Source organism: Coffea arabica, chromosome 10c (assembly GCF_036785885.1).
Source record: "Coffea arabica cultivar ET-39 chromosome 10c, Coffea Arabica ET-39 HiFi, whole genome shotgun sequence".
In the NCBI taxonomy this organism is placed as follows: domain Eukaryota; kingdom Viridiplantae; phylum Streptophyta; class Magnoliopsida; order Gentianales; family Rubiaceae; genus Coffea; species Coffea arabica.
This window is the reverse complement of record NC_092329.1, coordinates 54,022,939-54,050,468: the sequence shown is the minus strand read 5'-3', so window position 1 is coordinate 54,050,468 and position 27,530 is coordinate 54,022,939. Positions and strand designations below refer to the sequence as shown.

At 35.2% G+C, this 27,530-nt stretch overlaps 2 protein-coding genes and 1 long non-coding RNA gene across 3 annotated transcripts; 2 read left to right on the top strand and 1 right to left on the bottom strand.

The window, feature by feature from the left end:
• Positions 1-131: 131 nt before the first annotated feature.
• Positions 132-4,849, bottom strand: LOC113712949 (uncharacterized). Its single transcript, XM_027236604.2, has 3 exons — positions 4,366-4,849; positions 680-937; positions 132-596 (listed from the first exon to the last, which is right to left on the bottom strand). The coding sequence occupies exons 1-3, from the start codon at positions 4,771-4,773 to the stop codon at positions 408-410; spliced, it is 855 nt and encodes a 284-aa protein (XP_027092405.2). The 5' UTR covers positions 4,774-4,849; the 3' UTR covers positions 132-407.
• Positions 4,850-13,162: 8,313 nt separating this feature from the next.
• LOC113710852 (uncharacterized) lies at positions 13,163-18,576 on the top strand. Its single transcript, XM_027233904.2, has 4 exons — positions 13,163-14,267; positions 14,368-14,730; positions 15,966-17,963; positions 18,086-18,576. The coding sequence occupies exons 1-4, from the start codon at positions 13,358-13,360 to the stop codon at positions 18,439-18,441; spliced, it is 3,627 nt and encodes a 1,208-aa protein (XP_027089705.2). The 5' UTR covers positions 13,163-13,357; the 3' UTR covers positions 18,442-18,576.
• A 6,180-nt stretch (positions 18,577-24,756) lies between these two features.
• Positions 24,757-27,114, top strand: LOC140016269 (uncharacterized). Its single transcript, XR_011822626.1, has 2 exons — positions 24,757-26,483; positions 26,623-27,114. It is a non-coding gene; the product is annotated as an uncharacterized lncRNA (long non-coding RNA).
• Positions 27,115-27,530: the final 416 nt, after the last annotated feature.

The following is a 27,530-nucleotide window of genomic DNA, read 5'->3' as shown; positions in this document are numbered from 1 at the left end:
CGGAGTCAGAGACTCTGCACCAGATTTATATCCAGGCAAGAGTTTGGTCATACATAACAATCAAGAGGAAAAAGAAGGGAAGAGTTTGCTGATTTAAATGGATGTAAGTTTAAGAAGACAACAATGGCCAATGAGGAAGAAGAATACAGAATATGATATACAGAACTAATCATATGAGAAAATGAAAGCCGATAATTCGTTCATATGGCTACAGCTGTGTCAATACTTTTGATTATTGAATCATATACAAGAATCATCTATCATTAGTCTGATACTTTGGAATCAAAGTAGCTTGGACAGAATACAGAAGTTGTCAAGGTATGAAAACAAGTACTATGAATGTTCTTGGTTCACCACAATAGCAGTACGTGGAAACTTTTTCCATCATGTGAGATTCGAACAGACTCTCAATTGAAAGCATTCGAGATCGAATAAATGAAGTCCAAGAACCCTGTTCCCTTAAGTAGGCCTTTCCCAGTCAATAGCTCGAAATCTAAAAGCAACAGAAAACCAATAATTGCTGCCTTTCCATTTATCAATTCATTTGTCCCTGTGAATCCAAAGCCTTCCAGCTCCTCATCAACCACCATTCTCACCTGAGAAGGATAACAAATCTTAAAAGTTAGAAGTGTCTTGACTAGAAATCACATGAATAATGTAGAGCTGTGCTGTTTATTACCTCTTCGACATTGACATCAGTTGCTGTTACACCAGGTTGAGCTTTTCCACTGAAGACAATCTCTGCAGACGCATCACTTGCACCACCTTTTAAGCTTGTGTAGATATTTTCACCTTCTACTTTCACTGGATAAACAAATAAGTTTCTTAAAGCTGGTGTCAGAACCCTCAGCACGGGATTATTAGGATACCACTCTTTAATAGCTCCGGTTCGCAGATCAAATGTGCTATCAGTTGTTGGGCAAACTATACAGCCATCCTGCACGCAAGCACCAGGCTTTCTTTTTTAGTCTCTAATCATTTGGTAGGTGTATAAAATAAAGATCACAGAAAGAAAACTATCTGGTCTCGCACGATATGATCACTCAGCGTATCATATCCCCCTACCCAAAAAACAAAGACTTTGCTAACAGTAAACCAAAATCCTTAACATGTCTCTCAATCCATTACGAGTGTAAAATGAAATATATGCATATGCACATATTTATACAGGACACTTCATTTTACGCATGCTAATACTTGGATATACCCTAAAATTCTCTTACAGGAACATCAGCCTAAATGTTGACATAGTAACTGAAATATAATTGCTTCAACTAATATCAAAATTTTGGTATACAAAATTAAAGAAGAAACCCAAAAATTGGTCATGAAAAAGGTCAAGTAACACGAAATACAGTCATCATTTACATGAAAAATGATAAGTGCTTTATAGAAAAATATAAGCATCTGAAAATGGTTATTAGCATCACACACACTTTTATCACTGCGTGTGCTGCATGCAGCCCCAGAGAGATGGGAGGAAATAAAAGGGTGGCTGGGGGAAGAAGGCAAAGACAGCATCCAATGACTCATCAAATAGAAACTAAAGCCAGTAACATGAGAGGAGAACAAAGAGCTCCCTCAATTGTTGATGAAGAATCTGAAGAAACTTTTTGACTCTCAAAACTTATCTATGCAACAGTTTCCTTTTGCCATTTACTTAATAGAATTTCATTTTCAAGATCTATGTTGACAAAACATAAATTAAAACAGGGTCCTAGAAAATATGTTCTTGAAACATTGCCAGCTCCATTCATTTGACTGATTAACTACAGTAGACCTCCCTAAGGTTTAAGGCAAATAAGTTTGGCCCTTGACACATGTTTTTATTGTTTAACAGCTTTGATTTTAGTTAGAAGAGAAACCTGGGGTCAAAACAAATAAAAGACTGCAGACTTTTTAACTCAATTTTCTTTATTCATCCTTCAAATTCCTGATTGCTCACATGAATTGCTGACAAGGTTAAACCCATCTGGAAATGCTGTGTATCTTCACATATTTTCAGCCAGTCATCATGGGTATTGAATAAAAGCATTTGAAGTTATCTTGCTTTCTTATTAGATCACAAAATTCTTGACCTGTAGTGGTGCTTAGAAAAGCAAATTGAAGCTCACATCCATTCATCCTAGTGCTGTAGTGGAGTAAACCTCCAAATCTGACATCCCTTTTACAAGTCCCCACTATAAAAATCAAAAACACTAAAAATCTAAAGAAAATTTCCTCCATTGGATCTCTAACTTCTCTGCTGTCTAGTTATACACTCAATGCAAGTAGGAGCTTCAATAATGAAAATGAGAGAGAAGGGAGAAGATGACTAGGGAAAGGAGAACCGGTTCACAGCAAGGAGCAGGATCTAACCTTGTATACAAACCTGTTAAGTGGAAAAAGGTTTTCCAACTAATAAATGTCAAACCATACTGCTCTTTTAGAAAGGATTATATATTGGGATAAAATGTTCAAACTAGCTCTAAACATTTCCACCTTGATATTTGGAGGTTTAGCCTATCCTTGTGAGCCAGAAAAATGCCAAAAGATGACTAGCAAATCAAATTCATAATGTTGCTTCTTATACCCATGATTTTAAAAGAGAAATTCAATGCAGGTATAGTTCATGTTCACCCTAAATAGCCGCAGCAGTGATAACCACATAAGTGAAAACCATTTAATGTAATTATTTGCTCTCTGTTTTTCAAGTAGCATGATCCATAATTCTAAAATGATTTTCAAAAGATCACAACCACAATGTAAGTCAAATGATGACACTTCCGAATCCTTAAAATGAGAATAACATGTGTCTACAAGAGACACAGGTACACTCTAAAGGTCTGCAAACTATACAACAGATGGGCAACCACGTGCATTAGTTGATATCTAACCTCTCCTGCAAGTCCATCAAGTGGCCTAGAAAGTTAGCAACTCAAGTTATCATTGGGAACCGAGATCCTAAGTAGTGCACTAGGCTAATAGGAAGCTATAGTTAGTCTTCAAACAGAACTCCAAAAGAAAATTTAGGTGGGGTTGGGATGAGGGGGAAGCAAAGAAATGCACAAAACTAGAAATTATGAGGAAGAAAACAGCAATATTTGCATGAGATTGTTGCTGACAATGTTCATAAAATTACACAAATATATTCAGCAATGACCATGTAGCAAGCATCCAGGTCCTTCCCAAAACTAAATAGTTTAGGTTTGTTTGGACTGCGGTTTATTTGTCAAAATATATTTGCTTACATCATCATTACAATTTCCAACACACTTTTTTATTTTCCCAATTACCTTTTTATCTTACATACATCACATCACAAAAAGTGCTACAGTAAAAATATCTCTAATAATTCAAAATCCAAACAAATTGAATAGCATTTGTCATATATCACTAAAAATGAAAACTTCACTGTACAAATGTAACAAAATCACACTGATGATCATATCTAAAGATAACTAAACATATCAACGAAAGATTTAGGAAAAAATCTCTTTTTCCCAGTATACGTTTGGGTACATGTTAACAACATTACAGAAGCTCTCCCACAACATACTTGCCCCTAAAATATTTTTAAATTCGCTCTCCCCATCAAATGTTCTGCATCAAATTTCAGTGTTTGCTTACCCTCCAAATATCCTAAGTCCTCTATTAATCTATATTTCCACCATTAGGAATTTCTAGAGTACACCACGACCACAGTTACATCAGAAACATCTAATACTGCTGGCCACAATCTGACAGGCTAATAAATATAATCAATGAAACAATGATCACCCATCCCATGTCACTATTGCACCCAAAAAAATAAAATCCATATCAGACAAACATATTCCGACAAACAAAACAAAGGTAAATAAACTAACAACATTAAAAACAGGAGTAAAAGCAAAGGGGAAGAGGCAAAACAAGAATTGCGTACAACCCAATGGTTAAGACAATTATTCCTCATCTTAGAACAAGGTTCAACTCTCACCCATCCATTCTCCCTTCACCCTACAACCTTCCCCTAAAAAAGGCAATCTGGCAATGCAAATTAGTAGCCAAAAAACAGAGTAACTATTAGGTATCATGAGAAAAACCCTTTATACCCAATGCTGAACTAAGGACAAACAATCACTTCTAAAACTAAGGCAAGTGGAAATTTGAGAGAACCCGTTTAGTCCAATGTAGGTACAAAAAGGTTTGATTAAGCTCGAATTCAAACTCAACTAAGACTCAATTTCATTGAGCTTACTCTAATCGAGCTCCAGCTCGACTATTAGATGCTCAACGAACTTATAGCTTAAGTCGAGCTCGAGCTCAACTCCACTCGATTACCTATCCCCCCTTTCCTCTTCTTCCTCTCCATTTTTTAATTCAAAAATAGTGAACGAAATTGACCTGAGTGAGTTTGGCATTGAGCAAGCCCTCAGTATAGGCACCTTCAGCCGGGGACCTATTTTCAATAGCAAAAACTTCATCTTTATACCACAGCAGCAGTATAGTCTCTCCATCTTGCATAATCACGCGCCGCTCTCCTTTGGGAAGAGCCGCCAGCGGCACCACAGGAACCCAGTTCTCAGTATTGTCCTTAGGAGCTGCCGCAGAGGAGGACTCCTCCGCCTGCACTGAGGAAGAGGAGACGTCAGTGGCCTTACGTGAAATGCTGAGGAGTCTCTTGGGTTTGAAAATTGAGGGTGGTTTTATGGTTGTTAGCGGCGGTTGGCCGTGATGGCGGTGGTGGTGGGAGGCAGATGGGACGGTTAAGAAGGCGGTGGTGAGTTTGGAAGCGGCGGTGGCAGCAGCCATTATTGAATATTTTTTTTAGTTTGTTTATTTTAATTTATTTTTTAGAATAGAACATTTTGAGAGGGAAAAAGACGGAGGGAAAATTGACACGACAGAAAGAAGACGATGGCCACAGAAATTAGAAAAAGAAGATAATGACAAAATAATTAGTTATGGCTCCCAACTCCACTTGTTTTTATTTTTTATTTTTAGTTCTTTTCTTTTGTTCTTTTTTTTAAATTAATTTTTCTTTATTCTTTGAGAACGCTTTATTTTTCACTTTGTCCTTGTGCTCTTTAATTCAGAATGTCAAATTCATAATTCATGGGATAACTGAAAATCTATGTTGATTTCTTCAAATTTGAAGTTTTATTGGGATGTGTTCTTCTTCAAGAATTAAGAATTTCAAACTTTCAAGGTAGCACGAAATTAATATCAGAAAAAAGTTTAGTATTTTATGTCTATTGATTATTGTTCTTGAAATGTGTTCACATTGGAGATTAATTGGAAAAAATCTTTTATTTACTGTAATGAAAAATTGTGTTTAGTGAATTTCCAAACTATTATGCATGATAAAGATAATTGGTCGATGATTGAAAAAAAATTCATAGAACATTTTTCTAAGTTCACATATTCGATTTTAACCTCGCAAAATACCGTGTAAAATTGTTTGAACAAGTCATTATTTGGTTAAAAAAATTTTAACACATTATAGAGACGTCTTTCTGATCACACCTTTATCTTCATACATACATACATATATATATATATATATATATACATTATAATAATTTATTTTTCAAAAAAAATTCAAATTATTTTCCAACCAGCACAATCTCCAAGAATAATGTGACAAGTAATTTTTTATTGAAAGGACAACAATAAGCCCACAGGCCACAAATAATGTGTTACCTAGAATACCCATTTCATAAATTTATGTTATCTTTTTTTTTATAATTTCAACCCTGAACAATCTTTCACCTCTTGCCATTATCACTACACCAAACTACCTACCATTGAACCGCCACAATACAAGAAGAAATAAGTCATGACTAGATTGTATAAAACTAGAGCAAAATCAAAACTTTGCGTCAAGGCTAGAAACCCATCAGTCACCAATGTAAAATATTGAAGATACATCTCATAAATCCACACCAAATCTTCAAATAGCAGAACTCATAACACAATCTTATCATAGGTAGAACTATTCACACACTAAGTCAAACTTCAATATGCCGCCAACAAAATAAAAACACTCAATAGCATTGACAATAACAGAAGTTGGAAGGATAGAACATGATGGAGTTTGGTCCTCTTAAATCAAAAGGTGTCAGGAGACTAGCTAGTAGCAATGAGGCTTGGTAAAATTGAAGTGGATTGTGATTTTGGAACTTGAGAAACAATGGATATTCAAAAAGAAGGCACTCAAGAGATGGAGGTGATGATAGATTTGTGAGATTAGGGGCTTTAAGAGGTTGATTTGAGTAGGAAACATAAAGAGTAATCCATGTTAGAGATTTGATGAAAGGGATGGAATGGATAATAACTTGGTGGTGTGGTTTGGAAGAGAAGGATGAGAAAGTTTGCCAAGTTTTGAGCAGAAAGGAGGAGGAGAGATGTGGGCAATTTGGATGGTTGGTCACTTGATTAGGACAAATTCGTCACCTTATCTTATTTTAAGCAATCTGTAATGAAATCGGTAGTATAAGGTGCAAATTAGAAATCACTACAATTGATAGTTTAGGGAGCGAGTCGCTAACCAAGTATGATTCAAGGGTGCATTTTGCATTCAACCCCATAAAATCTAAAAAATTATGAACAGATGTGAAAATTTTAAGAATATCAAAATAGTTTCTAATAAAATAAATTACGGAAGCTTCATTCTGTTTGTATTGCAATCATCAGATCTACTAATCAATTGCTTTAAACTCCAATCAACTATTTTAAGTTCCAATAACGATGATGAGATTTATTGAGATAGACTCAATATCCAAAAAAATTTCAGATTTGACAACTAGATTTGAAATAAATTCTGATCTAACAACAAAATAAGAAAAAACTATACAAAAATCTCATAAGAACTATTAGGAGAACAAAAAATTCTTAATAGGAACCCCTAAGAAAAATAACAAAATCTCACTAAGAAATTGTAAAAGAGGCTTTATTAAAAAATAAAATAAAATGGAATCCATAGAAGGGAGACCATGGTTCTTCCCCCTCCAAAAAAGAAAGGCCTTTTAAGAAGAGGAGGAAGTAGTAAAGAGATGTTAGAGAAGAGGAGAGGTGGTTAGCAATTGAGTGTTGATACTTACATTATACTTGGTTTCCAAAGCATTCAAAAGATTCACCACATACAAAATCTCAAATCAAAGACAAAATGCTTGTTGCATCCAAGCCAATTATCAAGCTTCAAATGTGCTACAGATTTTCCGTTCTACTCCCTATACCACTCACTGTCTCATTTTTTATTATATTACTATTTCTTCTTCATGAACATCATATTTTAGTTTTTTTTTTATTTTCTTAAGATCTAATAACTATTAACTGAGTAAAAAATTAAATACAACAGGTTCAAAAAAGCAATATATAATAGAAAATTAAAAACACAGCAGAATTCATAAAAAATCTCATTTTTATCCATTTTGGTTTTTTGAGCTTGTTAAATTTTGTGTATTACTCAATTAATAGTTATTGGATCTTAAAGAAACAAAAATGAACTAAAACATAAATATTTATGAAGGAGAAATAGCAATATAATAAAAAATGGGACAGAGAGTGACACAGTGAGTAGGACAAAAGATTAGTTGCGCTTCAAATGCCCTATAAAAATTACCATTTCCCGCCACAACCCAATTACCTATATCATCAAATATCACAAAATTAGAATATGCAAAAAGCCCAAGCATTAAGAAGCTTAATCATGAAAGAACACAAACCCAAAATCGAACATTTCAACTCACCCACTTATCAATTATGGAGATTTTACAGTACTTTTTAGGTATCATATCCACAAATAAAATTCACCATTGGATCGTGAAAGAAGCATTATTGATCTTTAGAATAAACATTGTTAAATATTTAAAATTTAAACTATTATCTTTGATGAAAAATACAAATAAGGGGAATGGTATCAAAAGGAATTATAGAATTTTCCTATCAATTAAATAACCCCAAACTTTAGCCATCGTAACCATGAATAAACTCAAATACGCAGAGCACAACCACACCCAACCATTCCATTGCTCAAACATATAATTACAAAAGGACAAATTCCATTTCATACTTCTCAACTTGTACCCAGTTTACTGTGTACTTTAAAATCTAATTTTGGGCATTTTGCATCTTATCCTCTTAGCTTGTCTCACTTAAGTCCAATTAACAACAATGCTAGCAAAAACAGACTGAATAAAAGGATCATACACACAACATATGCCTTTGTCGATCTATTAGGAGATAGTAGTGTATTTAGCATCATCTCACAATCCTTACTAGTCATACAAAAAAACATGTTGGTGCATGCATGGTCCTTTATTCCATTACTTTTCTTAACGTTCGTATTGATGGGGTTTAAGTGAAATAAATCTTACATGCTAGGATACAAAGTATTCAAAATTAAAATTTAGGGTCCAAAAATGAAAATGGGGTACAAGTTTAGGAAAGTGGAATTAGTCCAATTTCAAACTTAAACCATTCGTTCTTCACCACCTTATCTTTGTCAATCCCCCTAGTTCTAAATTAGAAACTCAAATGGCAAATTATTTCAAAGGAGTTGACGCATTGTCAATTTACAAAAAAAAATTACTAGAATCAATCAATCTATAACTAGCCTTTCTTCTTCCTTCTTTCTTCAGGTGCACGAATTCAGTTTTTTAATTTTCGCAGTCAAATAGAATACGATGGTTGTCCAAACGACTAGTGATTATATTTATTCCAACGTTGGCCTCAAATTTTAATAAATTCACTAGATAAGATTAGATTACAATTCTGTATGGATGTGGTTGTTACTTGTTACCAGTACTCCCTTTTTTTTTTTTTTTTAAAACCCTAAAATCCCTCTCGACATCCTTCTCATCTCTAACTATCAGGTATAGAATTTGAATTCTAAACTTAGTCGTAGGAAGGATATTAAAAATTCTCTTCTAACTACTAGGTGGACCCTTTTATTTCCTTCAGTCTTTATTATTTTCACAGCTTATGATTTGTTTACTAGTATAATTTACTTGTTGAAGAAAAATAAAGTGAAATGGGAACTTTGTGGTAATGAGCAGAATAAGAAGAAAATGAGAGAATATTGATTGATGCTGAGAACCTATAGAACTTGTTTTGCCCCACAAGAGATGGTAGATATAGTTTAATTAATTTGGTATCTCACATTATGATGTTTCTACGTAATTTTAAAAACTGATATATGTAAGTTTTCTCCTCGAAATAGTTTGTGTTGATATTCTTCTGTTTTAAGCACAGAACTCATTTTGAAAAACCCTCTATAATTAACAATCGAGCAAATTAAAAAGGTTAAAGCTCATTTGACTTTTTTTTTTTTTTTTTTTGTAGCCTTTGCTTTTTCGGAAGGGAATGGGAACATATTCATTAATTGGTGAAGTGTAGATGCCTAAAGTAATAATAAGACACTAAATCATTTTAGGTGATTGGAAATTATTCAAGCCAACTTATATGGGAATTTTTTAAGGCTTATCAATGCATCATTTAAGTCCTTAAATTTGGATTGAAAAAAATCAATAAAGATTTTATTGATTTTTAAGATTAGGTCCTCAATTATATGTTAAGGTCATGCTGTGGATTAAAATTGCAAACGGCCTAAAAATGCTATTGAAGAATTTAAAGGATAGGCTTGTGCCAAACTTGGTTAGACCAACAGTGAGACTGAGAGAAGTGATAAGATAGTGTAGAAGAGGTTTGAACTTTGAAGTGGAAAAACAATATGCACAAAGGAAAAAAAAAAAAGGAATATTCGATTGTACGGCCATCTTCAACGTAGACCAGAGCGGTAGCAGAGTCAAGATAAATTTTCAGTGTACGTGTATCCACAAATTGTTAGTCTTGGGTTTTTCTCATAATTATTATTGGGACTAAAAATTTGTCCCACTTTGATAGTCTTGATTTTTTCTCATATAGTTCAAGAAAAATTAGTTAACTTTGTTGAAAAATAAATCTAGTCTATTATTTTTCTAAATTGTCCTTACATTAATATTGGGAGTATCACTAATAATTATACCTTTATATTAATTATAACAACAATAATGATGGTATATTACACCATTCAATACATATATTTAAGCAATTACTGGTAGAAAAGTGGATTGTATAAAATTAGATAGGTATATTTACTAATAACGAAGTATATTAAATAAGGATATTTTAGACAAGTTAAAAGTTAACTATATTTCTCAATTATAAGGTGGACTATAATTTGAGACGAATAAAAAACGAAAACAAAATTATCAAAATGGGACGGAAAGAGTATTTCAATAGTACCTTTTTTTTTTTCAAGCAAAAGCACCACAATCTCAAATCAGCCTTTGAATTTTTCCTTCTCCTATAATAGATAGCAAGAAAATCCGTTCAGGGCACAAATCAATGGAAGACAGATCTAATTTGTATTATTCAATCCAGCTTCCACCTAACCTCTTATAGCCTTAATAAATTAGACATTTAGAAAACCAAACCACCATTCATTACTTGATGAGACATACTCATACAATAAATTATTCATTTTAGTTGACTTCATCATAAAATGTAAATTCGATTATTTCGATATTTTAATTCGAATCATAAAACGGTTATGTATAACTTTTAAAATCATAAAGAGTGATGTGAAAAAAGCACTAAACGACAGGATGATCAAACATTTATCTTATAAGTTAGAGTATGATGGAAAGACCTCGTCTATACTTGTGAGTTTTTTTTAGTGTGTGCTCCAAAGACACCGGAAAAGTGCACCCAATTAGAAATGGGCCAACAGAAGGAAAAAAAAAAGAAAAAGATACTTTGGTGGACCGGAATCAATTCTTATCTGGGCAAAAAAATAGAATCTCTTTTGCAAAAATCTGAAGAATCCATCTTGCAAAAGTATATAAAGTGCTAGCATGCAGTCATTTCAATCTATCTACAACCTAGATTGATATGAAAGTATTCATCTGAAATTTTGCAGATCAGCCTGGTGTAACAGATGTCATACAGGTTGAGTTGAGGATTCCAAACGGAGTTTCTTGATAGGATGAGAGGCAGGAGTGGTCATCCGCTCCTAGGCCTGTCAATGGTTCGAGTCTAGACTCGGATTCGGATCGGATCCGTGAATTTTTTGTGGATACGAGTAGGGATTTAATTCCGTTATCCGGACTCGAATCCATTTTGTCAAACAAAAAAATGGATCGGATACGGAATATAGTATTTCGGCCCGTATTAGACTCGGACCCGGATATAAATAGATTAATAATTTAAAATATATATTTATCAATATAATTAGATTAGGGTGATGTATTTGAGTAAAGTCAATTTGATTTCTTTTCTTATTTGATTTTTTTTGTATTAGTTAGAAATTAGTTTACAAATATATTTTTTTCTCATTTTTATTAGAAATTATAAATTTTGATAATTTTTTCAGGTAGGCCCGACCCCTATCCGAAACTCGTCGAATCCGGATCCGGAACATAGAGTAGAAGACCTGTCGGGTAAACAGGTTGGATCCGAGTCCGATATGATGTGCCGGGTCCGGGTCCGGAATAATGAATTTCAGCCTGAACCCGGTCCGTTAACAGGCATAACTGCTCCTGAGTTGTTTACCGTCAAGATTTGGTCCAAAAAAATTGTACAGTCCAAATCACTTCTTGTCCCTCGTTTTTAACAACGTGTGTGGAGTCCAAAAAAATTTGTTCTAAAGTCACACGTTGTGCAAATAAAGTTACACCATGTGCAAACAAAGTTACGCAGTGTGCAAAATACACAAAACCGTCAGGAACGGTTGCACCTGCAACCGTTCCTGCCCGTGGTCCTTCTTGATATGAGGGATGCATAAAATGATCTCTGATGTTACTCAGTTGAAATAAATGGTTTCTTGGATTACAATTATAATGCGAACTTCTTCCTTTCTTTCGTTTTCTTAGAGTGCTATTAGTTTTCCATCTTTTTTATATATCTGAAACAAGGAAATGAAAGCTTATCGTCTTTGAAAAGTCTAATGCAAACATGGAGTATGATCAACAGTGTTAATGAATTTTTTTATGTAAACTAAAACAAGAAATACTATAATATCTATTTGTTTTTTTTTTCGCAAACGACAATTATTGTATAATTTATCTATCTTAGACTAGAGGAGAGAGGGAGCCTAAAGAGGCTGTATTTGGGGCTAACAAGTACACAAATGACAAATCTTACTAGATCAAAGAAGTGTTTTGACATAATTTTTAAATTTTTTTTGCTACAAGTAGGATTTGAATCCACACCTATAGCTCAAGAAGGAACTTAAAGACCTTCCCTCGTGACTAATATCTATTTGTTGTCTTCGGCTCAGTGGTTTAATATCTATTTGTTCTGTTCCCCATTTTTTCCCTAATCATTCCCATCTGCAGTGTTATGACTCGTGACAAGGCTGAATTGTACCAAAACCACCATGTCTACCTCTAGCTTCTCCAGCAATAGCTACACAGTCTTTCCTTGGCCAAGTTGCTTTTGCATTGTTGTATCACTTCTTTCCACCTAAAATCTGCGACCAGATTTATTGCTTAATTAAAGACCATCAAAATCAATGGTCCATCCCTCATTGATGAAATAGCCAGAAAATGTTGTCCTTCCTCTTAGCATGGATGCAGTCATGCAACCACAGCACATGGGAAACATCACTCCATTGATACTACGGGTTCCAACCTAAATTGAATGCTTCGAATCTGATACAGTAATACTGACCCTTGGGTGCGATTTTTTTTTTTTCCATTTTAATTTTTTTTTGGAATTAAAGACGATTGAAATCGCCCTATTGAGTTAATAATTATTAAGCATACACACATATTTCTTTGAGTAAATTGATAAGCATTTGCTTAAGGCTGAAAAAGTTAGGTAACTTGGTTGACAATTTTGTAACCTGTGGTCAAACAATTTCATCACCCTTTTCCTTTGTAACATGTATTGCGTATATTTGAAGTAAGCATTTGATGGCCACATTAGTTAACTGGTGACAATTTCCTTTTAGGTTCTTAAATTGAACGAAATATTTGCTCCAAAAACTAATATATCTTGACAACAATAAGGATATTATGGATGGAATACTCCATTTTAGAGGAAAAAGGAACAAAAAATCTCCTAAGAAGTACCCTTCAATCCAGAACTCCAATTCTATTACCTCTTTTACATCTGTGAAAAGTACTTTAACATAGGACCATTTAAGCTTCTTCTCATGAGGCCAACAAACCTAAAGACAAAGATGTTCCTCAAGGTTTGACTCAGCTGCATGCTGAAATATATCATGCCCCTTTCTTGTTAGCATTCCATCAATAAAATCAGAGGAAGCTGAATTAACTGTAGGCTTATAGTACTTTACCATTTGCCTATGTGTGTCGTCTGAAAATCCTGTTTGAGGTTTATTCCTAAGATGGATAAATTTTGTTTCTTCGTTACTGCTATACTGACGGCAAACTGTGCTACAATCAGCCAAGCAGTTCTTCATGTTGATCAAAACCTCAGCACTGATGCATCTTCTCTTCTTGAGTTCAAAAGCCAAGTAACTTCTGACCCTTTCAGGATCTTGGCCAATTGGTCTTCCACAACTCATGTTTGTAACTGGATAGGTGTCTCTTGCAATCTCCATCAGAGAATCACAGCCTTAAAGCTGTCAAACTGGAGCCTTTCAGGAACCGTTTCACCTCATCTAGGCAATCTCACATTCCTCACATCATTGGATATTAGTTTTAACAGCTTCAGTGGCTTCATTCCATATGAGTTGTCTAATTTGCATGGTTTGAAACTGATGGATTTTGGGTACAACAACTTCTCTGGAGAGATCCCATCTTGGTTTGGAACCTTCATAGAGCTTGAGCTCCTTCTCCTTGACAGCAACAGGTTCTCAGGTGTCATTCCTGTTCCGCTATGCAATGTGTCGCAGCTGAAGAGATTGAATTTGAACGACAATCTTCTTCAAGGAAGTATTCCACAAGGGATTGCTAATATTTCTTACCTGAGGATGTTAAATCTGCGATATAATCAGCTTGAAGGTTCTATACCGTCTGGAATATTCAACCTGACTCTCTTGCAACGTATTGACCTCACAAGGAACAGCCTATCAGGAAATCTGCCAATGGACATCTGCAATCATCCCTCCAAGCTACAAGGTCTTTATCTGTCTTACAATCATTTTGAAGGTGAAATTCCCACACAATTGTACAAATGTAGATACATTGAATATTTGTCACTTTCATACAATCAATTCAATGGCAAAATTCCGAGGACACTTGGGTACTTGAGCCAGCTCAAGGAATTATATATTGGGGGAAACATTTTCACTGGTACTTACTGAAATCCATCATCTTTATTACAACATTGCATTAAATGCTCATTTGAAGTTCATTTTGCAAATTGAATCTCTTTTCTTTATTACTTCTACAGGAGAGATTCCTTCAGAGATTGGTAATCTTACACATTTGGAGGAATTGAGCATAAGGGATAGCTTGCTAACAGGGAAAGTTCCGTTTTCTATCTTCAACATATCAACTCTGGAAATAATTGATTTTTCTAACAACAGTCTATCAGGAAGCTTCCCAGTAGGCATGTTTTACAATCTCCCAGCACTAAAACAGATGGATCTTTCTAGCAATCAGCTCAATGGCTCAATTCCCTTTTTCATATGGGGTTGCAAGGCTCTTGTAGACCTAGGACTGAAACACAATAACTTCACAGGTGGCATATCTGATAGGATTGGGAACCTCACTTCGCTCAGAAAGATAATTCTAGACGATAACAAGTTGAAAGGTTTGAATATCCGTTATTTCAAGTAGACATGGTCCTTTTGCATTACTACTTTGGCATAACATGTAACTGCATGCAAGACATCACTATTTTGTTAGCGAAACTCCCCATCTTGGCTTTGTTGGAATTTGGACAGAGAAGATTTTAACGAGACAAAACCATGCATCTATTCAGTTAGTTGACAATTTTTGCAGCCAGAAAAAGAAAGCCACACGAATCAACAGTAAAATACGATTTGAACTTATGTCAGGTTAGAAATACATCTCCATCAAGATTCCAGATATCAGGACATGCCAGTTAAAGTGAACGATCTGTATTTGATTACTTGTCGTTTTCTCATAGAAAATCAAATATGCACTATATGAATCGCCCTCATTCATTTTCTTTTTTCCATTTCATCCTGTTTCTTTTCGCCCTCATGCGTTGTACTTGTGTTTTAGTTTGGACTTTGGTATAGCTGGCAGTTGCTAAGTGTATTCTAGTTATATTGCCTTGTAGAACTCTGTTTTTACCATGCCCCAAGCAATGTTGTAATCTTGTCAATTTCAACTATTGGATATGTGAAACAAAGAGAAATATTTCTTAAATTTTTAACTAATGGAGCTTCCTTAGTAGTATTTCAACTATATTTGATGGAAAAAAGCATTGAAGCTTCATAGATAAAGGAGTGAGCATACTTGTGAATAATATCACGTGAGTCCTTAAGAAACAATCTAGACTTCAGCGGCAAAGGTGCCATTTTTGCAGACTTTCTGAAGCACATTAGTGATCCTCCGAAAGAGCTCCTTTAACTTCCATAATGTAGTGGATTAAGGGAAAAAGTGATGTAAGCTTTTTACCTCAGAACGCATCATAAGTATCGTACTTATAGTACCACATGTTTGGCTATCCAAAGATGTGTGACCAGATATCTTGCATAGAAAAGTGGAATGTTTGCAACCAATCCTAACAAGAACGTCACACTCACATATTTTTGACAGCATGCTGTATCTGAGTAGAAATCTTTGTTTATATCTGATCTTCAATCCTCTGAAATCTGCTGCTTTAACCTGTTTGGGTGGGAATTTCCTTGGCCGATTCACTTTCTAGTTGGAGGAGCTTTGGAAGATTTTCCAAAAGTATGCATCTGACTTGCATTCTTTTTTGCATTATAATTAGTTACAAATAGGAAAGAAGACGCCATAAGCATCCTAAAAGGCTGAGAACTGAGAACTGATGAAAGTGCGTATTTTTGGCAGGTGAATTACCAAGTGAGATTGGTAAAAACATCAATCTTGAAGTAATCTCTCTAAGAAACAACCACCTCTTGGGCCTCCTCCAACCTGGTATCTTCAACATGTCATCGCTAGTGTATATAGATTTGGCTGGTAATCAATTCTCAGGCTCTCTTCCTTCAAGTATTTGGAGTACACTTCCAAAGCTGCAAGAAGTTTATCTGGACAACAATAAATTCAGCGGAATATTGCCGGCTGCCATATCAAATGCTTCTATGATTACCAAGCTAGGCATTATTGGAAATTCTTTTAGTGGTCCTATACCTACTACGCTAGGTGACTTGCAACTTTTGAAGTATCTTTTACTCGGAGGAAACAACTTCACAAGAGAATCTTCAACCCCAGAGTTGAGATTTATCTCTTCTTTAACAAAATGCAGACAGTTGGAGGTTGTGGAATTATCACAGAACCAATTCAATGGTTTCCTTCCGACTTCATTAGGGAATTTTTCTACTTCTCTTCGATCGTTTAGGGCCTTTGGAAGCAAGATCAAGGGTGCAATTCCAACTGAAATTGGAAATTTGAGCAGTCTGCAAGCCATATATCTTGATAACAATGATTTGACGGGATTTATTCCACCCTCAGTGGGGAAATTAAGCCGTGTTGAGCGTATATATCTTGAACGCAATAGATTGCAAGGGCAAATGCCTGCTGAGCTTTGTCAACTGAAAAATCTTGGTGACTTGTATCTGAATGAAAATATGCTTTCTGGTCCAATACCTGATTGTTTGGGTGAAATCAAGGCCTTGAGAGCTGTCTTTTTGCAATCCAACAATTTAAATTCCACAATTCCATCTAGTCTTTGGAACCTTGAAGATATCCTCGGCCTAAACCTGTCTTCAAACTCTTTAAGCGGGAGTCTTCCATCTGAGGTAAAAAATCTGAAGGTTATAACGCAACTAGACTTGTCATGGAATCAATTTTCAGGAAATATTCCAAGTCCTCTGGGAAATGCAGAATCACTAGCTTATCTGTCCATGGCACACAACAAATTTCAAGGAAACATTCCTGAATCTTTTGGAAACCTAGTGAGTTTGGAATATTTAGATCTATCTCAAAATGATTTTACTGGAGTGATACCAAAGTCATTAGAGAAGCTTGGTTACATGAAATACTTCAATGTGTCTTTCAATAGATTAGAAGGGGAAATTCCAACAGGTGGACCTTTTGCCAACTTAACAGCCCAATCATTCATGCATAACTATGCATTGTGTGGTTCAGGCAGGTTACATTTTCCACCCTGCAAAAAAATTGCCTCCAAATCAAGATCAAAGAAAGCTATTTCAATGATCAAGTATTTTTTACCTCCAATTATATTGGGTATCATAGTTTTGGCAGCCATTTCATTTGTGTGCAGAAAGAGAAAAATTCCAAGAAGGGAATTACCACAGAGTGATAACCTGTTGCCTCCTAAATGGAGAAAAGTTTCTTATCAAGAGATTTTGGGAGCGACAGATACCTTTAACGAAAGAAACTTACTTGGGACTGGAAGTTTTGGTTCTGTCTACAGAGGGATATTTTCTGATGGCTCCATTTTTGCAGTAAAAGTTTTTCACGCAGAAAGATCAAGCAAGAGCTTTGATGCTGAATGTCAAGTACTTGCAAGTACCCGCCATCGAAACTTAGTTAAAATCATCAGCTGTTACAGCAATCAGGACTTCAAGGCTCTGGTACTAGAGTATATGCATAATGGGAGCCTGGAAATCTGGTTGCATTCAGAGAATTCCTTTTTGGACACGCTACAAAGACTAAACATAATGATCGATGTTGCATCAGCTTTAGAATATCTTCACCATGATCATACGCCTCCCATAGTTCATTGCGATTTAAAGCCTAGTAACATCCTGCTAGATGAAGATATGACAGCACATATATGTGATTTTGGTATTGCTAAACTCTTTGATGATGGGGAAGCTATGGTTCAAACAAAGACTTTAGCAACTATTGGATACATGTCACCAGGTAATATTTTCTTTCTTAACCTTTTTTTGTTTATTTTCTAAAACCTAGAAATTCTTCTGATCTACAAAAGTCGTAATGTAACAATTGCTAGCATAATGGACGTTTATTCAATGCTTTCACAGAGTATGGAATGCAAGGGACAGTATCGACGAGTGGCGATGTCTATAGTTATGGGGTAATCTTACTAGAAACATTCACAAGGAAAAGGCCAACTGATGACTGTTTTGGACAAGGATTAGATTTGAAGCATTGGGTTAGCAAATCAATACAAGCAAACTCAATGAAGGAAGTTATTGACAGCAATTTAATTCAACAAGAAAAGCAGAAGTTGTATGCAAAGGAAGAATGTGTGCTGTCTATCCTTGGTCTAGGGCTAGATTGTTTAGTTGATGCACCCCAGGAGAGGATTAACATGAGGGACATTGTGAGTAGACTGAAAATGATCAAAGAAACACTTCAGAAAAATGTACAGAAGTAGCAATCTAGTTTTTATGAATTGCACTGGCTAGAATATCATCATTTCTTTTCGCTATAAGATCGTTTTCCTCCTACTATTGTGTAACGTATTAAAATACAATGCTACTTGACTGAACACATGGTCAATTGTTTGCAATTCATGGACACTGCATACTTGAAAAAGAGGAAGAGATCAAGATACTAACAAATGCTAATAGTTAGATTAAGATTCGTAAAATAGAAACTTGCATGCAGCATATGCAGATTACCCCATGATTAAGGTGATGCTACTAGACAAGAGAGGACAAGAATTTCTTGGGATAAGTGGGATGCGCAGACTGGTGCATACTAGAGCAGAACATCAATACCTCAAGCTTTAGAAGTGGTTCACGTTATCTGTTTTGTTTTGTCCCTCAATCAAACGGTATCCATTTTGATTAAGCTTGAAAAGTAATGCATTCCAATAAAATTGAATGTATAGGCATGCTCTTAACTGCTTATGATTTTGTAAATGCTAATTTTATAACTTGATTTTCAAAAATTAGACTTTTCAGAATATTATACTCCATTCTTCCCATAAATTTGGTCACTTTTTCGAGTAACCAACTTAATAAGAATAGTGTTTAACATTGATAATTATATGTTTGAACTTTCCTTTTTGCTATTGTTTTCTAGTTTGAATCAACTTTGAGTATTGCCACCTTATAATGCTTGTGGGAACCCCACTAAAAAATAAAACAAAATTTTATTGTCGCTTGAGCATCACGCTGCTACTCCACTCCAGCATACATCTAAACTCAGTTAAGGTGGTTTGTGAGGCCTTTGTAGGAAATTGTGATTGACAAGGTATTCAATGAAAATGTATGAAAATTTTGTTTACCATTTTAGGTAAGTGATAGTAGCTTCGGAACAGATTAAAAGGAAAAGTAAGACACTTTTAACGTGATAGAGGAAGTATATGTTCTCGTTGGTCAATTATATAGGTTCGACCATGCACTTAAAGGATGCTGCAAAAGCTAATTTTGACCAACTAATTAATGACTACGTAGCCCCTTATATGCTGCATAAATGAATTTCTATGCTAATTCTTTGAAGTAATTAATTACTCTACCTATAGAGATTTGATGTAATATTAATTAAAGTTCATGTAAATTGAACTAAATAAGTGATTAATATGTCTAAAAGTGGGATGAGAACAAAGAGGAATGAGGAGCGCCTTTAGGTTTTGTTTGCATGAAAAAAGCAGCCCACAATCAAAATTCAAAAGCAACAAAAGACCTACTTCTGATTTCAATTTTTCCTGGGTCCAGAAAATCTAAAATCAGCATATGAATTATGAAAAGCTATTGTGAATCCCATAAAATAACTTTTTAAGAATCAAAAGTTAAAAATCAAATCTTTAAATTCAGTGAAACAAAGACCACAGTAACTATATATGACGCTACCACCTCTAAGAAAAGTTAATATTACTTCATAGAGGATCGGTCTTGTAGCACCACTCATGCAAAAAACTGGCTTCATCTATGAATTCAGACATGATGACTTCCGTAAACAATCAAGCAAGGTTCTGATTTATAGAGATTTGCTGTGTTTTTTTTTTTTTTTTTTTGGAAAAGAAACTCGCATGTAGAGCCAGGCATTATTAGCATTCAAATAACTAAAGTGTACAATATTACTTTTTTGTGAATCATGAATATCTCCAAACTCATTAGGCAACTCTTCACCCAGTCAATTAAATAAAATTATTCATCAATCCAACATATTCCAAAATTATTAATGAAAAAATGTTACTTAATAGTCCTACTGCATCTTCCCACCAGCAGTATCAATCTATGTCAGCCCTTTAATTTTGTCCCCAATCTTTCGTATTTTGCTTCCAAAAAGAAAAAAGAAAAATCAGGACTGGTTTGGTTTACTCAATTATATATGTGAATCTTTTAGATGGCTTATATGGAGCCGGCTAGCATTTCTTTGTACTGGAATTGGGCTTCCTTCTTGCTTTTGTCCCCGAACAATAACTGAGTCTTTTATAACATGCGGATGCAAAATAGGTAAAAACATGAACTAAGCCTCACGGGTGATCCAGTGGTAAGCGAATTCTTAAGGACTCTTTTGGTCCTGGATTCGAAATTTACCCTGGATTTGAGCCCTCGTGACTCGTCCGGGGTACGTTGCGTGGAGCCGTGGCGTACTCCTCCAATTTGGTGTGTCGGCTCGGGTCTTGAGTGATTCGAGTCGGAGCATGTTCCGGATTATCGAAAAAAAACATGAACTAAATATTGGAATAAAGGCCACATAAATCAAGCAAAACAAAACTACATGATTTTGAGTTGCTGTTTTTTGGAATAAGTAAATATTGGACGAGGGACGATGAGTTGGTGTACTGATGGACGATGCATTATGATATTTTTTAAAATATATATTTAAGTTACGTAATAGTTGTGGTTGATTAGGGAATTATTTTGTGAAACAAATTGCAGAAGATCTGAATTTATTTCCTTAGCCGGTGTGTTGGCCATTGACAGCAAGAATTGCTAGTGCCACTGGAATATAAAAGATGTTATACGAAAAAGGTGAAATGAGAACGACGAAAGCACTAAGCAGAACTTGTTTATCTTTTTTTTTTTTATTAATTGAAATATCAATCTATTCACCATTTGTTTATCTCTGTTCTTTTCTTAGGAGAATTTGTTCTTCAATCCTGCAAGATGCGCCATTTCCTTCGGTAGGACTTGGGGTGGCCGGGGGATATCCCACCAAACGGACCTGAATTATTGTCTCCACAATAAGTCACCTTCCTGATTTAGAGAAATTCTTTAAGGTTGCACTTGGATTGAGAGATTTGACAAAGGATTTGAAATTTTCTCAAATTCTTCTAGTTGTTTATATTATTTAGAGGGTATTTGGATTTGCAAATTACTAATTATTCTAATATTTAAAATGTATTTTAATAGTTGATATATTACAAATCCAAATTCTTATTAAGTAATCTAAACAATGAGAGCAATTTAGATGAATTTCAAATCCTTCATAAAATTTCTCAATCCAAACGAAGCCTAACAAAACATTATTGTCTCCAAATTAAATCAATTTCCCTATATAATATCACTTGTACAAGCAAAAGTAATATGTTAATGAATTTTTTTTATATATAAAAAAAGGTACTTCCACTTGGAGCTTGTATTATCTTTTCTTTCTCTTTTTTTTTTTTTTTTTGAAAATCTTGAATAGGGACTACCTTTCATTAACATGATGTGAGACTAGAGTTTTGCCCATAGAAAAGGACTAAATTCTTTCCTGTGCTAATCTCATATCCTTTTCTAGCCGAACTTTCTATTTAAAATTTCTCCTTCCATGTCACATATTTACAATTTTTCCTACCTTATTATCTACTCCAACTCTCCCTCTAGAGCCTATATTATCACCAGCGAGTGACTTTGTATTGGTCCCTAACCCCCTTGTTAGAATTGGACCCTCCTATACAAAAGGTTGGCAAAGTAAAAATCATGTATGTATTGCAAATTATAGAAACAAATTAAAAAAATGAAATTTAATTGATTTCCAAAAAAATCCCAGACTCCTATTAATTACCATTTTGACCAATCAGTGTAGAATTTCATGATTCATAATAGGGTTAATTCCACTTTTGCAATCTTTAACTATGCCGACATTCTCACTCTGACCCCTTAATTTTAAAATGAGACATTTTAATCTCTAAATTATAAAATTTATCATATTTAGTTCTAAAGTATAGTACTTGTCCATTTTAGTATCTAAAGTATAAAATTTGTCCCTATGTAGTCCCTAAAGTATACCATTTAGGCATAAAATCTGTCTCACTTTCTTAATAATGTTACTTAAGTAGGACAAATTTTATAGTTTAGGGATTAAAGTATCCCATTTTTAAGTTTAGAGACCAATGTGAGAATATAGGTATAATTGAAGGGTGTAAAAATGAAATTAACCCATCATAATAAAGAGGGTAATGACTATGGGCAAACTGTTAGAATTGACAGGGACGGCTTCTTTAATAAACAAAAGAGTTACTGATGGTTTGACTCAATTTGACAGACATGCATGTATGCTATGGCCTGTAGTATGTCGCGTCTTCTTCTTGTTAAGATTCAATCATTACAAATCATAGTTAATTGGCTTATTTATATCACTCAATGCCTAATCTATATATAAAGTTCTGAAAATTTAATGTTAGCATAGTGTTCATGTCGAGATGGACAAAAAACTTCTCCTCTCTGGTGCTATAATGATGGCAAATTGTGCCACATTTAGCCAAGAAATTGTGCCTCTTAATCAAAACCTCACCACTGACGAATTTTCTCTTCTCCAGTTCAGAAGCCATATCACTTCTAACCCTTTTGGAAACTTGGCTAATTGGTCTTCAGCAATTGATGTTTGCAAATGGGCAGGGGTCTATTGCAATCTCCAGAAGAGAATCATGGCCTTGGATCTTTCCAGCTGGAACCTTAGAGGAACTATCTCACCGCACTTGGAAACCTAACATTCTTAACATCACTGGACATTAGCAGCAACTTCTTCAGTGGCTTAATCCCAAATGACTTGGCCAATTTGCAAGGTCTAAAACAGATGAATTTTGGACGTAACAACTTTTCAGGAGAGATCCCATCATGGCTTGGAGCCTTTCCTGAACTTGAGCTCCTTCTTCTTGACCATAATAGGTTCACAGGCGTCATACCAGGTCCTGTATGCAATATCTCAAAGCCGGAGAGTTTAAATTTGGGCTATAATTTTCTCGATGGAAGTATCCCACAAGGGATTGCTAATCTTTCCAACTTGAGGGGGTTAACTCTGCGATTTAATCAGCTTAGTGGTTCCATACATGGCTCAAAGTCTCGGACGACTCGGCCGAGTCGTTACTGTCTCGAGCCCTTCCGATATGATACTAGAATGATACGATTCCGAGATACTGGACTCGCCAAGACGTCACTGTGAAGGATTGAAATGGCCGAGTCACACCGAATCACTCCGAGTCATCCCGAGTCAACTCGAATTTTTATTATTTTTACTAATTTTTTAATTATTTTTGTTTATCATTTTTTTACAATTTTTAAAATATTAAATATTTCAAAAATTCGCATCTCGTCGAAACCGCGACTGATATGCCAAGATCGATATGGAACGGTCCAGGCCGCGACCGCGACTTTGAACCATGGTTCCATACCATCAGGGATCTTCAACATGACTATGTTGGAAGAAATTGATCTCACCAATAATAGCTTATCAGGTAATCTTCCAACGGACCCCTGTACTAATAATCAGTTCAAACTGACCGATCTTTTTCTGTCTTACAATCATATGCAAGGTGCAATTCCTTCAGAATTGTACAAGTGCAGAGACCTCGAGTTTTTGTCACTTGGCCGCAATCAATTCAATGGTAATATTCCAAGAACACTTGGGTTCCTGACCAAGCTCAAGTGGTTATTCATTGGTGGTAAAATTTTCAGTGGTATATACTGGACTCCATTCTTCTCTGCAACAGGTGCATTCTCAATTCAAGTATACTTAACAAATTGTGTTATATTTCCTTTACTGTATGCACAGGTGGGATTCCATTAGAGATTGGTAATCTTACTCGGAGGAATTTAGCATGAGCAGTAGTTTGCTAATCGGTCAAATTCCTTTGTTTATCGTCAACATGTCATCTCTGAAAGCGATTGATCTTTCCAGAAACAATCTCTCAGGAAGCTTTCTATTAAACATGTGGTACAATCTTCCGGTACTTGAAGAACTATATCTTTCAACCAACCAGCCCAATGGCCCAATTCCTTCTTTCATATGGGACTGCAAGACTCTTGTACGCCTATATTTGGCAGAAAATAACTTCACAGGTGGCATAACTAAGAGGATTGGGAACCTCACTTTGCTTTGGGTCACAACAATTTGAAAGGTATGGATATCTGTTCACTTAGATTTGGTCATTTTGCACAACTACTTTGGTCTATTGGTGGAACTGAACCGCAAAGGTTTGCACTGGTTACATCACAAATCAGAAACAAGGAGTCAAAGGCATCATAAGAGCTTCACAACTGACTGAATTGCTCATCTTTGGCAGGTGAATTTCCAGGTGAAATTTGGTAGAAATAACAATCTTGAAATACTTTCTGTCATAAACAATAACCTTTGCGGCCTCATCCAGCCTGGGATCTTCAACATGTCATCACTCGTGTATATGCATTTGGCTTTTAACCACTTCTCAGGCTCTGTTCCTTCAAGTATGCAGATTAGACTTCCAAAACTGCAAGAAATTTTTCTTGACTCCAATAAATTCAGTGGGAGATTGCCAAGCTCTATAACCAATTATTCTAAACTTACCATGCTAGTCATGTCACAGAACTCTTTTTCTGGCCCTATACCAAGCACACTGGGTAATGTAAGATCGTTGAAGTATCTTTTTCTAGGTGACAACAATTTGACTAGGGAATCTTCAACTCCAGAATTGAGATTTATCTCTTCTTTGACAAATTGCAGACAATTGGAATATGTTGATATATCAGGGAATCAATTTGATGGTCTGCTTCCACCGTCAATTGGGAATTTCTCCTCATCTCTTCGACTGTTCAGAACTTTTGGTAGCAGGATCAGTGGTACTGTTCCAAGTGAAATTGGGAATCTTAGCAGCTTGGAAGCCATATATTTCGATGACAATGATTTAACTGGATTTATTCCATCATCAGTCGGGAATTTAAGTCGTGTTCAGGGTATATATCTTGAACACAATAGACTGCAAGGACATATACCTACCGAGGTTTGCCAACTGAAGAATCTTGGCGACTTGTATCTGAATGAAAACATGCTCTATGGTCCAATCAACTGTTTGAAATCAAGACCTTGAGAGGGGTCTTTTTGCAATCCAACTGTTTGAATTCCACCATTCCATTCAGTTTTTGGCACCTTAAAGATCTCTTAAGACTAAACCTGTCTTCAAACTCTCTAAGGCATCTTCCAACAGAGATACAAAATCTGAAGGTCATCACACAACTAGACTTGTCATGGAATCAATTATCAGGCGATATTCCAAGTTCCTTGGGAAGTGCACGAGAACTTGTTTATCTGTGGTTGGCGCACAACAAATTTCAAGGAAATATTCCTCAATCTTTTGGAAATCCAGTAAGTTTGGAACAGTTGGATCTATCTCAGAATTATTTTACTGGAATGATACCAAAGTCATTAGAGAAGAAGCTTGGATGCATGAATTTCTTCAATGTATCTTCCAATAAACTAGAAGGGGAAATTCCAGAAGGTGGACCTTTTTCCAACCTAACAGGTGAATCTTTTATGAATAACTATGCATTGTGTGGTTCAGATAGATTACATTTTCCATCCTGCAAGACAAAAGATGTCTTCAAATCAAGGTCAGCAAAATATATTTCATTGACTAAGTGCATTCTGCCTCCTATTTTACTTTTTATCCTACTTTTAGCAGCCACTACAATTTGGTGGAAAAAAAGAAATGTCCGAAGGGTTGAAGTACTACTACAGAATGAAGTCCGGATGTGTCAAACATGGAGCAAAGTTTCTTATCAAGAAATTCTGGATGCAACAGATTCCTTTAGTGAAAACAACCTTCTCGGTTTTGGAAGTTTTGGTTCCGTGTATAGAGGGGTATTTTCTGATGGCTCCAGCGTTGCGATAAAGGTATTCCACTTGCAAGCAGAAGGATCAAAGAAGAGCTTTGATGCTGAATGCCAAGTACTTACAAGTATCCATCAGCGAAATTTAATTAGAATCATAAGCTGTTACAGAAATCAAGACTTCAAAGCCCTGGTGCTCAACTGTATGCCTAATGGAAGCCTAGAAAGCTGGTTGTATTCGAGCAAATGTTTTCTCAACATGCTACTAAGATTAGACATATTGATAGATGTTGCTTTAGCTTTGGAATATCTCCACCATGATCACAAACCGCCTGTCGTTCACTGTGATTTAAAGCCTAGCAACATCCTGCCATAAGTGATTTTGGTATTGCTAAACTCTTTGGTGAAGATGAAAATACGGTACAAACCAAGACCACAATAAGGTACATGGCGCCAGGTGATATTTCTTTCCTATACAATCTCTTATCTAAATTTTTTATTATCGATTTCCTACAAAGCATAAGCATTCTTTCTGATCAACAGTAAGTTATTATCTTACAACTACTGGTAATAACCTATATTTGATGCTTTCTCAGAGTATGGATTGCAAGGCATAGTGTCCACAAGTGGTGATGTATACAGTTATGGTGTACTCTTGCTTGAAACATTCACAAGGAAAAAGCCTACTGATCATTTATTTGGGGAAGAATTGAACCTCAAGCACTGGTTTAGCAAAGCAATCCAAGCAAAGTCAATAGTATCTGTGGTTGACAGCAATTTAATTACACAAGAAGATCGGCAGTTCTACGCAAGGAAACAATGTCTATTCTCTAACCTTCGTCTTGGGCTAGACTGTCTAGCTGATTCACCCAGGGAGAGGACCAACATGAGGGAAATTGTGACTAGGCTAAAAACTGTCAAAGTTGAACTTCTGAAACATATACAAGCTAAAAAGATTATTTCTTCTGTTGGTTGCAAAAGTTCATTTGGCAATTAGAATATTCATTTTAGTCTCGATCTTTTATATTTACCATTGTACATTTTCTTGAACTGCAATCATAATCCCAAGCCATTTCGCAGCTAGTAAATGCTTTGTAATTTATAATCCTTGAAATAAGTTTATTTCTGGTCGGAAGCTCTGCAAAGTCTTGACAATTCACGTGTCCAATGAACCAATATGTGCATATTTCAAGTTTAATCCTTTATGTTCAGTCGAGTACTACTATAGATAATATTTCATGTTTCATTTGCTACACATTTCTCATATTTGGTCTTATCTTACTTTCTTCCTTAATAATGTTTTGGAGATTGACAAATTGGTCCCATAGTTTCCTACTTGAGAACAATTAACACAGTACAAGAATTACAAATTGAGGTGATATAATGTATCAAATTGTCAATGTTATGAGGGCTATATATGGACATAAGGTATTAAGGTCAAATGTTTCAAATACTTGAATACAAAAATGAGATAAGAGATATATATATATATATATAAGTCAAA